Source organism: Cinclus cinclus, chromosome 5 (genome assembly GCF_963662255.1).
Source record: "Cinclus cinclus chromosome 5, bCinCin1.1, whole genome shotgun sequence".
NCBI classification, from domain to species: Eukaryota; Metazoa; Chordata; class Aves; order Passeriformes; family Cinclidae; genus Cinclus; species Cinclus cinclus.
The window spans coordinates 49,488,086-49,505,502 of record NC_085050.1 but is presented as its reverse complement, the minus strand read 5'-3'; the positions used below and the strand labels follow the sequence as shown (position 1 = coordinate 49,505,502).

General features: G+C 42.2%; 1 protein-coding gene across 1 annotated transcript in view; it reads right to left on the bottom strand.

The window, feature by feature from the left end:
• COL25A1 (collagen type XXV alpha 1 chain) overlaps window positions 1–5,303 on the bottom strand; it is a 295,085-nt gene extending 289,782 nt beyond the window's left edge. The window contains exons 1-2 of the mRNA XM_062493773.1: window positions 4,499–5,303; window positions 3,877–3,946 (exon numbers count right to left, since the gene is read on the bottom strand). Of these exons, the coding sequence (XP_062349757.1) occupies window positions 3,877–3,946; window positions 4,499–4,870 (442 nt within the window). The 5' untranslated portion in view covers window positions 4,871–5,303. The remainder of the gene's footprint in view (window positions 1–3,876; window positions 3,947–4,498) is intronic.
• Between the last annotated feature and the right edge of the window lie 12,114 nt (window positions 5,304–17,417).

Here is a 17,417-nt window from a genome sequence, read left to right as displayed (position 1 = left end):
AGGTACCCAACACTGAAGTTCAGCTAATGTTCGGGGGAGGAAAAAAATTTCAAAACAAATCTCAAACCCTATGGGCCCCATAACTTCACCTGCAAGTTCGAGTGAACATTCATACACAGTGTGTAGTATAGCTATACAGTTAAAAGACATCTCTTATGCAACTTATGCTTTGTCAATACCGAATTCAAGAAATGTGCTCCTTTAAGGTCTTCCTAAAAAGAGAAGAAGGGGAAAAAAAAATAAAAAAGTAATTGCTTCCTAAAACTGGTCCCTGGTCAAAAGGGAGACATAGAACTGTACATAATCACCTGCCAGCCTTCCTGCTGAGAAAGCTTGAACTTCTTGTATTACTAGATTTGACTCCTACTCCTGTCAACACTATCTGACTCCAGGAGCAGGCTCTGAGGACCACTTACACAATAAGACACCATGGCACAGAACTGGAAGTGTCAGAACTTGACTCTTAAAATATATAAAGGATTAGATCACTAAAACATGTAAGCTTATGTCCATTTTCATTGAAGTCTACAGGTACATTCACATGTAAATGATTTCGGGGTGAGGAAAACCTGAAAGAATCTACAAAAAAAAATTATTTAACTTCTATTGAATGAGGAGTATCCCTGTGCTTTCTATATGAGTTACACTTTCCTAAACAGTGTAATTCTTGGCACTTAGTAAGAAGTACCTAGCATGATGGTGGACTGTTCTCATAAGAGCCGATTATGCTCCCACAGCCACTTAGGGGAAGATTTAGAAGTATAAAATAAGTACCTACACACCAACCCTTTCTCTTCATCTTTTTAAGTAGAAAAACATCAACTTAAAATAAAAAAATACACCTGGAAAAATGAAAATTAATTTCTTATGCCATTTCTTATTTTAGCCATTCAATTTGCCTCCTAGTCCTATGTGCAAAAGGCCAACTACCAGCAGTGACTACAGCACCAGCTAAAAGTACAAGATTTACACTGGCACTCTTATTAGAGCTGAGGTAATTTAAGAGGAATGTCAGGAAAAATTTATTTTTCAAACTTTATTACTCTGCTTTAAGAAGAGAAAGAATGTCTCCTATTGTAGTTTTTAAAATATTTACAAAATCTTTGGTATTTGGTTTTAGTTGCACAGTTAAAACCAAAACTATAATATCACCTCACAACACATTTCTTTCATTAGAAAATAGAACATAAGAATAAGAAAAATCACATTTAGTGAAAATAAAGTTTTTAAAGAGATATGCGATCACTCTTCACTCTAGATAAAATGCAAGGCTACTGTTGAATTAAAAGGAGCTACATGTAGGCTGCTCTGCAAGGTGTGAGCTTGTGAATCTGGCTTCCAAAGGTATCCGAGCCATTCAAACCCACTTCTCTTTGAACGTGCAGGTTCCTACCATAGAGAGGCAAAAGGGGATGAAAATCTCAAGATAATTATATCTATGCCACTTGCATAACTTTAATCCTGAACCAGAGGCCACATTCTCACCCTCCTGTCTGCTGATTCAACTTCCTTCTCCTCTTTTTGTAGAGAACAATGTAACCCACTTTTAAATAACATTTATTCCTCTTTAAAGAGAAGGATGATGGAAACTGTCCTGGTGGCCATTCAGTAGTGACCTTTTTTCACAGCACAGAGATATTTCAAAATTCACCTCTGTACCATAAAGGCCTCCCAAAGTAATTTCTGACACGTATTTTATTATTACAGAAACAGGAAAGAAATTAAGAAGTTGAGCACAATAGAGAAGCAAAAGGGAATTATGTGGGAAAGAGGCAATGTACTCTTTGGCTTCGCAAATAGCAGACAACAAAAAAAACACTGATGTACCATGATACTTTTCCTATTAAACCAAATACCTTTTTGAACATAACCATTTGTAATACCAGCATTAAGGATTAAAACAAAAGCCATTCCTGCACAGTCAAAAAGGAATTCTAACGGAGGGAACCAAATGAAAAAGCAATTTATTTGCTATATCCCCTCCTGCTCTGCCTAATGCCTGCAGTTAGGAAGGCGCTGTCCTCAGGTGGTGGTGCCACTCAGCCCCTGCTCTCTCAGACAAGGCTCCCAAGATGATGCCATTTTGAGGTAGACACCTGTCCACTGGCAACAAGCCTGAGAGCATCAACTGCAAAATGAGGCTACCACATGGCAACATCTTTCAGTCACTACAAAACTTGCTTCCAAATTGAAACAGCTACTAAGAGGTGAAAAGCTCCATATCACATTTCTAATACCACCTCTCTGCAACTTACTGTTTTTTACTTTGTAATGCTTCATCTAAGTTCTCCTGATCTTACAAATCTTGCTCCCTCGAATATGTAACCCAAATCGCTCTGACTTCCATGCAGCAAGGATTTTTACAATGGATGTGAGAAATATTCTGTTGCTCATTATCTATTTGATAACAGATACTTAAGAAAAAAGGTCAGATAAAAATTGGTATAATGTAGAGCTCTAGTGGTAGTGAAGAAGTAAAGCAGCATGTAACACCAACCATGAAAAAGTAGATATGACCTTTAGCAGGAAAACACTAAGTCAAAATATCATAACAGATGGATTTTAAAAAGGAAGAAGAAAAAAGAGCTTAGTATCAAACATCATTTCAGGCTCACAGAATGCCTCACTGCAAACAAGATGAGCAACTCATTTCTGTGCACAAACTTGCATCTTGTAATTCACTGAAGTTAAGCAACAGAAAAAAAAATAAGATCAGTTTGCTGATGTTAGCCTTAAAGGAAAAAAAAAAATATATACATATTACAGCAGGAAACCAATGTTCCTTACCAAAACTAACTGGGAGTTGAGTAATTTCTATGCACTCTTTTAAAATGGTCCTAGTCATACATATTGTCCTTCCCATGATAGCTGTGGCAACTCCTATACCAACAAGTAAGTACTCTGTTCTCAGCTGTGTCATCACAAAAAGCATACCAACCACTGTAGGCCACTTTAACACTGAGATTTGGTAGTCCCTTCAGACTGATAAGTTTGGCAGGAACTGAATCCTGAACTAGGAGAGCTCCTTCCTTATATATGAGTACTATCACACATCCTGCTGGCAAGCATAATCAGCTTAAGTCCTGTTGACAGTCGATATTCCACCTGTAAAGGAGATTGTTTATTATACAGAGTGAGAGGATATGCAAAGCATCCTCTGCATCTACTGTGCCTCATCACAGAGGATGCTGGAACCCTGTGAAACACTGGCATTATTTTCTCAACTTCAAAGATGCTAAATGAACTTGGATATACGTTAGAAGTTTCTAAAGCTAAAACAACACTGGCAGTTAACAGACTATCAAAAAGGAGCACAAAGACCACAGAAATACTGCAGCATGAATGTATGAACAATTGTGCAGTATTAGAAGGGCCCATTTCCAAAGTCAACCTGCAACTCCTTCCTAGGGAAACTGCATTCCACCAAGACTACAGAAAAACAAGGCTGAAAAAAGCTTGTGTATATATTACTGCTAACTTGCAACAGACCCTCCACCTACTTCAATCCACCTTATAAATTGATGAATATTTTTGCTAGAGACTTTTGCTCTACTTCCCAAGTTGAGCACACAGTACCTTGATTCAGTACAACTCCATTAGGCAGAATACATTTCATCTGCTACAGTAGATCATCAACTGCTTCGAAAGTGTTCTTGTTTGCCAACATCCAGCCCAATGGCTGTTTTTTATTAGCATTAATTCCAACCTAGGGCCACAGCAAAAACAAATCGTTCTGGGCTTTACACCTTTTCCACCCAAGGAACAGCTGTCGACTGAAGAGGCATCCCCTGACTTAGGTGCGTTTCAAAAACATGGATACCAAACACCCTAGAGTTAAAAGCCTCCCACACGCGATTTCCAAGCTGTGTCTGTTACCTGGTGGGCAGTTGCACTCTGGAGGCAGTTCTCTCGCTACTCGTATTTTTGCGAAATGCTCGTAGGATTTCTGGGGGCGAGAGAAGCAACAAGAAGGCACTTGGTGAGCTCGCTCGCCACAGGCAGCGATTCCGACCGCGGCCGCCAACTGGAATGTGCGGTAATGCCAGGCGCTGCGCAACCAGCGGTGGCTCCTTTGCTCGGACTCGGCCTGAGGTGCCTCAGTGACCTCACCAGCACCCCCGCATCAACAAAGCCGAGCCCGACATCTCGAGGTCTCTCCCGCCGCCGCCCCAAGTGACCCCGCTCTTTCTGCCTCCTCGACACGCCGGTCGAGAAGCGCAGGGACGGCGGCAAGTCACAGATGAGGAAAGCGCCTCAGGGGCGGCGTACGCAGGAGTCCCCCTCCATCCCCATCCCGCCCGCTCCAGCAGCCCGAGGCACCCCGGCCCCGCCGCCGCCCGGGGATGCGGGCTTACTTTCCCCGCTTCCCGCTCCACCTCCCACCTGAGTAACTCGCCCCGGCCATCCCCCTCATGGCCTCGGCCGCCCCCTGCCCCAAGCATCCCCCGTGCCCGCCACACGCACACCGCACGGCAGCGGCCACCCCCGTCCCGCACACCTGGGCGAGAAGTCGCTCCACTTTCTCCTGCATCATCGCGTTCAGCTGCTCCAAGGAAAAGCCGGGCAGCGGCGAGAGCGGGGCGGCGGCGAAGCCTCCTCGGGCGCTTTCGATGGCCGCGACCCTAGCCTGGAGGTCGCTGGTCCGCACCCCCAGGTAAACGCAGGAAGCCGCGGCAAGCGCCGAGAGGAGCGCGGCCAGCGCGGAGCCGACCGGCCCGGCCCGCCGCGGGCAGCGGTCCCCGCCGCAGCCGGGCTTCCCGAGGCCGGGCTTCCCGCTGCCATCCTGTCCTGCGGCTCCTCGGCTCTTCACCAGCGTGCTCGCACACCCTTCAGCTGCGGCAGCTTTGATTTCCTTTCCTCCGCCCCCCATGGAGGCAATTAGTTTACAAACAACGATAATAAAAACAACAGCAACGAAGCAAGAGGAAAAAAAATAACAAAATGACAAAATAACGATTTGAAAGAAGGAAAAAAAAAACGCGGTAAGCGGAAGCAGAGCCTACTGCCGGCTCAGACACTTCGAAGGCGAAGCGGCGGCGCTCCGCTCCGCTCCCACCGCTCGGCAGCGGGTCGCGACCCGCCCGGCGGCGGGGGCGGCGGCAGGGGGCGGGGGCGGCGGGCCACAAGCCGGCAGCGGGGCTGGGGGGTGAGGCGAGACCCCGCGGCTCCCAGCTGCCCTTCGCAAGGAGCAGCGTCCTCTGCGAGCGCTTTGCCACTTGTCAGAGAGGTTTTCAGGGACGGAGCGGGAAGCGCCCCCGCCTCCCGCTCCCCTCCCCTCCCCGCAGCCGCCGCCGCCGGAGGACTTGTTGCTCCCGCTCCACCTGCCTGCCGGCGCCCAGCAGCCGCGCCGAGGCAGCTCCGAGGCACCCAGCAAATTTATGGCAGTTTATGGCTGGGCTGTCATGCCCACGGTGCGGGCATAAAGCACGGGAGTGCTCCGTTGTCCCGTTCTTTTTTTAGAGTGCGGAGGATAAACGTGTATAACTCACCGTCGCAGGCAGGCGACGCGAGGGCTCACTTCCAAAGGAGCAGCCTGCACTAACATTGTATGAAGGCTTAATTTTTGCCAGTTTTCTTTCTGCTTGTTTATTTATCAAGTTGCTTCTTCACTGTTCAATGCCCACTAGACGGTTTTTCACTGTGCCTCGTTTGGTTGACTAGAAAAGGAGCATCAACATCCAAGAAACTTGCAGGGGTGGCCTGACAGGAAGCTTGGTGGTTTCTGGTCCTTTCCTCTCTGCCTCTTACCTTCCAAGTGCTGCACTGACCTGGTGTAGTTTGGTTCTCATTCTGGTATTACTGCAGTGCATCTCCTAGAAAGCACTTTCATGTGGCGTTTCCTGTGATTGGTACACTTTTTGACCCAGAGAAACTTCTCAGAGCAGGACCAGATATTGAAAGAACACATAGCTCGTCCTGTTTGGCATTTACTTATGTGACCACTGACTACTTACAAGACATAGGATGAAAAAGAGATTTGTCCAACTATGGCACTTCTCAGGCAAGACCAAGAGTATTGGTTTATGCTATGGATCAAGTTTCCTTATGGAATCATATTTGTGCAGTTTTATTACCCATTGTTTCCCAAGTATTCAAGCAGTCACAACAGCCATGAAGACATGGATCCAAAACAGCCTTGTGGGTTTTAGTCTAATTACTTAAACTTTGAATAAAGTGTACCAGAAGTTCATAGCTAGTCATTTATTCTTCAAAATTTGTCTCTTCTTTCTAAACAAAAGTTTTGTATACTCTAGTCAGAGAGAAGAAACCATGATTACATAGCCCTAGGTGACAGTTTCTTCACAATAAACAGTTAAGAGTTGCAACGGACAGTTTGCAAATAAATTCCACCAAGCAGCATATGCCTTACGGTCAGGATTTATAATCACAACTGCACTTTTTAAAACAAGGACTTGCTCACAGACTATCTGTCGGCAATAAGAAGTTGAAATAGTATTTGTAATTAATAAACTGAAAGCAGAAAATAAGTAATACCAACATGCTCTTATTTGGTGCCCAGCATGGGCTCCCTGAGTATGGTATGAGCAGTGCCCAGGCTGCCTCAGAGTGGCTGGCAGCACACGACGCGCTGGAAGCCATTGGTGCCAGCTCCAGCACCTCACGTTACCCCCTGTTGTTAGTAGCCAGCACCATTACTCACCCCTACTCGTTGTGACATCCAGCAAAGTAATCCTGCAAACCCTGAGGATATGATTGTTATTTTCTGCAGGGGGTTAGTGAAGTGCCTCTGGGAGCTGCTGCCTTACAGCGCCACTGCCTCACCTGTGGTGTGCAAGTGGGTGCTGCTCAACTGGGCCAGGGTGACTTCTTCTCCTGAGATCAGCTCTTCTTATTTTAGGGCAGATACAGACATCCTCTGGCTGCTTCAGTGCCCCACATGGCAGAGGGCACAGACAACCACATATCCATAGTCAGTGTGATGTGTCTCAATGTTTTGCTTAGCCAAATGATGCAATCTTTTTGCCCAAGCATCTTTCTGTCCCAGCATCATGCCATCCTTTTGTTTTGGACAAGACATATTCTGCATCAGAAATTTAATAGCCTGAGACAGAAAGTCCTTTGCTACATTAGATTTGCACATACTTGCCATCATAAAGATTGCCAAATGAGCCAGATTACCATGTTTCTGTGGGACACAGTGCAAAGCCATTTTCCTACTGAATAGCAAATCCCATGTTAGATGTTTCTTATTCTGAAGAGGTATGGTAGGAAATCTTTCTTGTATCTGTCTGGGACAAATAGAAAAATCTGCCAAACTAGAATCAAAGCCCAAACCAGGAAAGCAGAGCCCTAAAATATCCAATAAATTGTTTTCATGCTCTTTTTCACAATGCATAGCTATACTTCTACACAGTTGAAAGAAATGCTAGCCCTGCCTGGTGTCACCTCTGAAAAGAGACGAGTCTCATGCTCATGTGTACATGGGTCTGCTCAAACATATCCTCAGACAAAAGGAAACATAATGAAGAAGAGCAAGAGGAGAAAGGACCAGTGTCCTCGTTGCTCCAGTTTAAAGTTACATTTTTCTTTTTGCTGAAGCTTGGTTCTGGGAAAGGTGTCAGCTAAAAGTTTGTTAAAATGCTTAGAAATTACTTGATAATGGCAGAATTTGAGAACAAATTATTTCCCATAGCTTTTTTCCTAATGTGCTTTCACCTAGAAACAGATAACAGAGAGCCTTTGAAAATGCAAATTAGCAGTGTCCTCTGCTTGCAGCAAAACCATGGTGATTTTCCTGATGGAGGCATTATTTATCCACTTCACGGCAAGGTTGGTCCGGAATAGACTGGACTGGACTGTGGAATCCGAGCAGCAAGCTAAATTATGCACAGTCTGATTAAATCTAGCACAGGAGTTGTTTGTGTAGGCGAAGAACAGAACACAGATGTTTTACCTGTTATAAAAATCTCCGGTCACGTCTGCCCGAGTCGAGAGCATTAAAGCAGCCATACCCTCCCATGCTCAGTTACTTGATACCATCAAGTGGACAACCGGCAGCTTTGCAGTACGCTTGTCCCAGCTAAATACAATAAACCAGAGGAAAATAATGTCAAGGCACAGCATTTGCTGCTTTTGCCAGCTTTCCACAAGCGGGAGGCAGAGCAAATCCAGGACATGCGTATGTGAGTGCCAGTGAGCCTGCTTCTTATTTTACAGCCATGATGATGCCAGAGTCAAGAAGGCATCTACTTAGGATCATAACTAAGATTAAAACCAGATTGCTGTAGCACTTTTGAGAATGCTATCCATGCAATGAAAGAACAGGGTTTCTTTTTTTCTTTTTCTCTTTCTCTCTTAAAAGAAGCCACTATATTTTTAACCATTTTTTTATTGGTGAAGATTTATAGGTCTTGAATTAGAGTGGGTAACTTGGTCTAACACGGTAGACTCCTATTCCAGGAGTAAACCAGACAGCAGTATGGGCAAGCAGTAATTTTACTGCCTGCTGCCAGGAACTGTATCTCAGATGTTGCTGGTCACATTTAAGATATTAAACCATGGAAGTTTAGGTTACAAAACATTTAAAATATTTTAAAAGCCTATTTTGTATCTGATAGCCAGAATACAGCAGCTTGAAATAGTACCTGTACACCAGGCTTTTTGAGCTGGCCACTAACGCAGGTAGAGTTTAAGAAATGGCAAATCTGCAGCACCCCAACTCAAACAGTAGCAAAAGAAGGAGAATTTTAAGTAAGGTCTGCTGAAGTGCTAATGCACACAGCTGTGAGTCAGCCATGCTTCCCACCAAGAGGGAAATGCTCTCGCTTTGAAGATTCAAATCTCTAAAAACCACGTTTTAGCAGATCTTGTGTATGACTAGGCCAAAGGTATTGACACAATGATGCTACTGTTTGCATTTTACAGGTCTGTGTTTGAAGATGTGGATGGTGTTTGCAGATAACAGTTTTCCACCAGACAGGACTAGTGTCTGGAGTCCTTTCCATATTTTTATGTCTGCTATTTTTATATCTAAAAATGCTGTATTCTGTCTGACCAATCCACAGTCCACTACTGGATTTCTTTACCAGCTACAACATAAACTTGTGACTAAAATTACGCAAAAACAGATGAGCAAAAAACAAGCATTCATCTGCTGAAACAACAAGCCATGTTCAATTTGTGACATATATTGCATATATGATCAGTAAAGGCAGAAGGCAGTGGATAAATACAGATAGGGATTGGAGTCTAGGACCTCGAGTTAGAGCTGAGGCGGCACATACGAAGATAAACGCTCGAATGGTTAATAATAGTTATGCAAACCCTTCTTCTGCAAAGGTTCCCACTTGCAAATGGAGCTTATATATTATTCATACTATGTGGAGCCAAATTGTATCTGCATTCTGCTTCATCCTCCATTCATCTCTCTCCTGCTCAGTTCAGCCTTTGAATGGGAGTGCATCTTTCACTCTAAATGAGATTTTACTCAATTTTTGTCTACTTATGTGGGGAAAATGCAAGGTGGAAGCATAATCCGGCACTCTCCTCACTTCTCAGCTCCCTGGCAGGTTAGGTAGTATGGTATTTCTTGTCGACCTGCTCATAATATCTGCCAAGATAGCTCAGAATCACGAGAAAAACAACTTACTTCACTGTTTCGGGAAGAAAGTTGGAAAAGCCTTTCCGTTTCAAATATCTAAATTGATTGTCTTCTGCCACTTTAAATTTAATTTAAGCACATTACAGTATACATGATGCAGTACATTAATATACTTAGCAGATGGATAACACTTGTTTGTGATTTAATGCTTAGATACACTCATTTTACATCTACTGTGCAAACACTTCATATATTTGAATTTTTAAGTCAGACTTATCTTCAGACTAGAGGCAAATGAATCACATGAGCATAGGATTCAGTTTATTAGTTTCATAACCTTGCTGGTATTTTGTCAAACCTGATATTAAAAATAAAAATATAAGAAAAAACCCCAAAAAACTTACAACTGGATTTTAATATATTTCACAGCATTTCCTTTTTCAACATGATGAAATCAGCTCTCCTAGACCTACAAACTGACCCAAGACAAAATTCAGACCCTGTATGTCATTCTTTGCAAAAATTCACACGGATGTGTTACAAAACACTTCATAACAGACAAACCATCTTACATTTTTCATAGATTCAAATGCTTGCTTTAAAATGCAGCTGATTCTTGGGAAGCTCTGGCAAGAGTTTTACTGAATGGAGAGCCATCATCAGAAATTGGGACAAGGAGACCAGACCTGAGAACCTCAGATGGAAAAAAAAATACATCCTTGCCCTGGCTCCAGGCCAATTAATATCCCTTGGTTCCCTGGTCTGTTTATTTGTGTATGAATGAACACCACTGGAATTCCTGGGTCATGGTGAAAGGCTGGGAGGATGAAGTTTGGACTAAGAGTCTCTGAGCCTGCAAAGTCTTATATTAACATGTAACTTCACTCACGTCTGTAGTCTGATCCAAATCAATAGGATTAGTCATGGAAGTAAACTTTCACATGTGCTGGAGTATTTGGAGGGTACAAAAATGCCAACACGAGGGACAAGATGAATCCAACACAAAAAGCTAATTATACAGCAGAGAAATTCTCTTCACCTCGTTAATTCCAAATTTCTTGTATGCAGAAGCAGTTACATTTAAGAAGAGATTTGTGTTTTTTTTCTCTAAGAAATTATTACAATAAAGAGTAAACTGCTGAGAGATCTCAGTGGAAACCATCCCTGAAAAAGGCAGCAGCAGTAACTGAGTATATTTTTATGCCCCAACACAGTTACTAGAAATGCAAAGCTCCTGAAGGAAACTGGCAAGTATAAAACCATTACAATGCAGATAAACTAACATTTCTATAAACACTGTCAGTGGTTTACATACTTAAAACAGATTGAAGCTTCTGAAATCTACAGACATGAGTCATAGATAGGCAAAATTATTGTGGAACAAACAATTAGGAATAAGAAAAGACAGAAGGAGGAATGTTTGATTACCAAATTAAAATGAAGGAGCCAGGAAGCAAGCAGAATTAAAATTTCTAAATGGATTTTAAGAGAGTGAAGGAGATTTCTGCAGCAGGAATTCTTCCCTTGGTTCAGTGGATGGTGTCCTCCAAGTGACTTGAAGACAGATAAAGCCTGGTGATTGTTTTCCCCTCAATCTGGAATTAATATATTTTGAATAATTTACCTGGAATAAAATTTCTTTTTATAAGAATGGCATATCTGACTGCCAGTGCATAGTTTTACACTGTCATCCACAATTCTGCTCAGGGCCATGTCCTTCTCTCTCTCTTTATCCAAATTACTATGATCCTATAAAATTAAAATCCATACCAGGATGTCCATGACACCTCTTGAGGTTTCTGTATTATGTTGCTAGGCCTGAAGAAGGCAGTGGTGGGTTCAGAAGATTTGTCTTTTCCAATTGGTTGTTGAATCTCTCATTTGTGACTAAATCTATCAATAGTGATCACCCCCCACAGTTATTCAAGTACATTTTAGAAATGTTCTGCCATTAGCAGCTAAAGATTTTAGTACATTTTTGAAGGACATAAAGTTTGATGGGAAATTGTTGCTTGCTCACACAAAATTGCCAAAGAAAAAAATCTTTCTTTCCTGATCATGCTCAGATAAATTGTATATAGTATCTCCTTTCCTGAGAAGAAAAAAATGCCCAACTGGGTCATGTGGGGGGAAAACCCAACAAAAAATCAACCAGCCAACCAACCAACTAACCAACCAACAAACAGAAAGTCCTTCTCTTAAAGGCTTATCCACATCTGCAAAATAACTGCTTCTTTTCTATGGATCAGAACAAAGTAAATAATAAGATGCCTGTAAATGCATGATAAAATCTACAAAACACAGGGTTACTACTATAAGGTGTAAAAGAAATATGTATTATAGACTTCATTTCTTTTTCAGAGCTTTTGTGGGGACATCCTGGTTTTCTCACATCATTTATTGCCACCAAACTGCCAGCTGTCAGATCACCCACTTTCCCTCTCTTTGCAATGAGTATCAATCTGCCACTCTGCAGAGTGGGAGCACATGGAGATGGTCGGCAGGCTTTCCAGAGCTCCTGGCTTGGTGACTCTCTAGGCTTCTCTTTTTCTCTACAGAGAGAAAGAAGGAGAAAAAAAGCTCAATTTCTTGAAGGCTACAAAATTGTAAAACCTTTTAAATGGTGTTTTGTGTGGAATGGGATGATCAACCATTGAGGGTCATTCCAAAAATCTGTGTTAGAGGTCTCTTTCTCATGTCTTTCCATCTGTGAACAGCACCGTGATCTCTTCCATGTGAAATTATCAGAGAAGGAGGATGGGATAAGATAGCTGCAATATATAGACAAGAATTACGTTATTATTAAAATTACAGATCTAATCTGTACAGCTCTGTACAGATCTACATGTCTGAGCACAGCCTTCAAGAGCTGCAGAGCTAAAAGATTAAGCTGGTGGTCAGAAAAGTGTCTGAAACCTTATCACAAATATTTAGGACATTTTTCCTTGCTGTGAGTAGAGAGATAAAGGAGGCCATTCAGGAGATACTATCAGCTAAAGAGTCCATAGATCTCCTGTAGATTTCACAAGAATAAGCACGATAAAACAGCCTGACTGCTTGGGATTACAGGTCCCAGCCTCGTGTCTGTATCGTCTCAGCACCATCAGGCTGCCAGCTGCCAGAGACTTTACTGAATCATTCAGGGGCATAGATTCCTCAAATTGCTGTCATAGACTTCTTGTAGCTGTCATATTCTTTACACTACTTGTATTCTTTTTATTGCAGAGGTAAAATAAAATTATTTAGTCTTCCCTGTAAGGAAATTTAAGTCTTTGATGATAATTCTGGCTATAGAGGTTTAACCTAGTCAGTACTGACGTAAGGGGAGGGAGGGACTACTAGGTAACATCTCAATTTACCATCCTAGGTATTACTCATGCTCTTCAGGCCTGGAGATCTTCTGCAGGGCTTCCATTTTCCACAGCCCTGCTATGCTTCTTTCTCACCCAGAGGCCTCTACATGTATGCTTTCCAGAAAGTTGCACTGTTGCATTATAGATGTCTGTTTAGATGTCAACACCAACTTTGCTGCTTCTCTAACTTTCCAAGACTGCACTGTCAAAAACAGTCAACTGAAAGTTACATGTGAGTTAAATGCTCTCTCAGTCTCTCAGGGAGTTCTGTGACCCTGTCTTTATAGGTGAGCAGTAATATATTGGCAATTGCTCATATGACATTGACAGCAAATGTGAGTATTGGTGAGGGCTGATAAAGGAGAAAGCTGGAGGAGAGGGGTAATCCTACATTAGCATTGCAGAAAGCAACAATGAGTGAAATATTAAGAAACAAATTTACTATGGCCCTTTATTGTTCAGGACAATGCTCCTAAAGGCTGTTTCTTGATGGAGCAGAAGTCGGACCAAGAGAAGAGAATGGACAGGGTTTGGTGGTGAGGATGGTAGCATTATGGATGAAAAAGCAGAGGGGCATGAAAGATCTATTATGGTGGCACAAAAGACTTGATATTCATATATACAGGGACTGTGAGGAGATATAGGAACTTTAAAGCCTGTATTTTACCAGCTAACTGGAGGACATGATGGAAACATCTTGTCTGGGCTCAGCAGATCTCAAGATGAAGATGGTACCTCTTGCAGGTGGAGAGACTTTGCTGCACACAGCGTTGTGAATGTCTTGGAGCAATGAAGTGTTATATGGACTTAAGAAAGAGTGTCTTCCAGCTGAGAGCTTTGTTCTGGGCTGGTTAAAACCTCCAAAAACATGTCTTTCTGATGTTTCTGGTTAATAACAGCTTAAGTCTAAAATTAAAACAGTCCTTGTGTTAGAGGGACAAAAACAACCCCAGTGGACTTTGGAAGCAACATTCCCCCAGTGAGGCAGGAAAGGGAATGTTTTGATCACAGCAACTGAAGTATTTTATGCTTGATGTGGAAGGCCAGGTGGGTGAACTGAGTAGCATAGCACAGAAAGACTCTCTGGAGAAGGATCTATTATCTTTGGGGTTCAGTTTCCTGAATAAAAGAGAAGAACAAAAGATTTGGGGAGAAGTCCTCTCCCTGGGTACTTGTATGTCTGCTTTCTGACACATACCTACTCAACATCAGTGCTTCAATGGTTTTTGCCTGACATCATATTTAGATAAATTATCCTCCTGAAACAGCAGGATGATTTGTGTACAATTCTTCATTTTTCATAATCTGGGCTTTACTCATTTAAGAAATCTTGGGTACTTAATTTTCCATTTCATCTTGCCCTTGAGGATACTTTGGTTCTGCTGTGTTTTCCTGTACTTGTCTGTCCTCTGTGATTGTAAGTGCTTGAGACTTATTAAATATAAAAGCTCTTTGATATCAGCTGGAGCACAGCTGAGGATTAAGCCTGCCACTCAATGCTCTCTCTGCCTGCTGCTGTCATGTGTAAATCCTATGTAGGAATCACTCCCTTCCAAAGAAATCAGCCGTAGCCTGCGCGAAACATGCTTTGCAAAACAGATTGGAAAGGAGGTGAAAATACCTTTTCCAATGAACTTTGTGATGACTATAAAATCCAGCATCAGAGCAGCTTCCCACAGGAAACCTGCAAATAGGCATCCACAACTCACTCATCTATAAAATGCCTCCTGGAATCTTTAATGGCTGTGAGCAAGCACCTGTCAGCTCTGTGCCACATGGGAAGAGCTGGAAGCAGCATGGCAGCATGGTACCCACAGGAGCAGTGCTGGCAGGCTGTGCTCTTCCTGATGGCCCCACTGCAACCACCCAGGTGTGTCTGGGGAATGCCCCAGCTGGGCATCGGGCTCAGCTGACCTTAACTCAACCACTGAAGTCTCACAGCATCACACTTCTACGTGTTATGACTGCAAGCAGTGATACCTTAATCTCCAGAACACAAGAAATTTTTATAAGTTTCTAAGACCAAAGCAAATTGGTCATCAAAAGGTAATGAAATTTGGCTGTAAGGTGGAAATCTACTTTTTCTGGCAGTGCTCAAATATTTTGCTGCCAAGGTTTCCTCAGTTGTACTTTACATTTTAGTTATTTGAGTCTCCATTAATGTGTCTGTTCTGGACTTTATGTTTTAGTTATTTGAGTCTCCATTAATGTGTCTGTTCTGGAACTAATTTTTAGGTGGTTTACCCACAGGAATACCAGTCCATATGCTTAAAATAAAAAGGGGATATATATAAATATATGTACACGCACACAGAGAGAGGGAGTACTTTTTTTTTTTTAAGTGATAGCATGCCTGCATGAGATTACAATGTGTAAACAACACTCCAAAGCCTTCTTCTCAATCTGTATTTATAGGAAAAGTCCCATGCACTTATAAAAGAGTGAAGATTTCTGAAACCTTACCATAAATCAGCTGTAAAACTTCATGTTCTACAACCATGATGTAAAGTTTCTTGGACCAATTTGAGAGTCTGAGGGCCTTTGCAGCCTCTTGGGTAGGTAGCTGTGCTGCAGTCCAGCTGCTTCTCAACACTCCACCATAACCAAACTACTGCTCTTCTTCTCAGGGGAGCTGCATGATGCCCTAGCACTTTCATCTGAAGGCTGATTTGTTTGGGTTTTGGGTTTTTTCTTGTTTTTTTTCACTAGAAGCTGATTTGAAAAGCTATATTGACAAAGAAATGCAGATAAGATGTGGGCAGGGTTGCCTCTTTGAATCAGGGCATGTTGGAGCAATCAGTTCTTCAAAGGAGACTGCCTGAATGTTGCTTCTTCCAGATTTGATGTTAACGTGTACTGATTTATTAAAGTCAGGAGCTGGGACCCATCAAAATCACCCTCTGTGTTTATGTCACACGTTCACTGTTTCCTGTTGTGGTTCCTGTGATCCTCCCCCAATTAAGGGCTTTTCTCATCTTCCCCTTAGCTTGGAGACAGTATCCTTCTTTCCAGCAGTTTGTCCCTTTACTGGCTGCAGCTACTACAATGCTGCCCCATCCAAGCTCTGTAGGTCTCTGTAGAGCTCTGCTGCCAAACACCCCTTGAGGACAGACCTGTTACATCTTCCTGAACACTTTGAGAAGGATTGTAGCTCAATACAAACATTTGCAGTGCTGTCTCTTGAGTTATTGTGATGGTGGCTGTATGTAACAGTGATGTGCAGATGGAAAGGGATATGTGTTTGCATATATCTATTATATACATATCTGTTACCTGGCATCTGTTGGCAGGAGCTCCTTGTGGGCCACATATTCAATGGCATTTCTACAGGCCAATGAGATCTGCTACAGATGAAAAGTTAGCTGAATTCAGGGTGTGACTCTCACACCAACTATCTCTTTATTTCCTCTGTTTTATTGGTCTTATTTTGTTTTCCCAATAGCTAATTCTGTGCATCTGAAGTGTGCTTTTTTTTTTTTTTTAATTTAAGCAACTTGTTTTGTCAGACTCTTGTGCTGATGTGAATTTTGTGGGATCCTGTTCAAGGCCACAAAGATCACTGTTCTTTCCCCATGAGCTGTGCATTCAAGTCCCATTAATATTAAATAGGATTTTGGGGAATACATTGAGGGAAAATAATCCTCTTTAACACCTCTTTTAACATACCTCTTTTATTTCTTTGACATTTCTCACCTCTTGAAGCTATTTTCCTATTTCCCTATCTACACAAGCATAGACCACATCTCACCCTTCTAAAATGACTCCCTCCTTCCCTTCTTGAGGACTCTCAAGGATGCCAGGCATATGGCTGTTTGTGCTGTTTTCTTTTTCACTTCCATTTAAGAGATGCTGTTTTCTTCCTCTCTAAGCCCATTTTCATTCAGAGACCAAAACTGCTTCCCCTCTGTTTTGATCTGAAAATGAACATTTACTTGTCTGATGCCATATGATATTCTAAGACTTCTATAAAGGTTATTTTTTTATTAGTCTTTTTTGAGCTTGAAAAATACAACCCTTTTAATTTTTTTTACAGTGTCTTTAATCCTTAAGTACTTGATAAGCTACAGCTCTAGCACTGATGGACAAGTGATGTGGGCTGTAGGGTTGGGCAGCCCTATTGGAGTAGATGGCTTCATGTGAGTACTTTTGGGAAAGGAAAGGTTTTCCCATGAAGTTCAGTCTCAGTCCATGGGCAGGGATGCTGCTTGTGGCAGGGAGAATGAGGGGTTAATACCCAGCTTCATGTTCTGTTTCCTTCTTGAAATGGTAGTATGAGCCATTGAGTGCCATTTCTACTTATCTCTGAAATAATAAACAGCATTTCTATACTCAGATGAGCCATTTAGCTTCAACCTTTGATTAAATTGTTTTTCCATTACCCAGCAATGAACTGTTAAATGAGTTGGAAATGTGTTCTAGGCTGAAGAAGTCTTTTCTATAGTACTAATTACTAACAAAGTGGAACAGAATACTAAGGAGGAGGAGGATAGGTCGCTTGCATG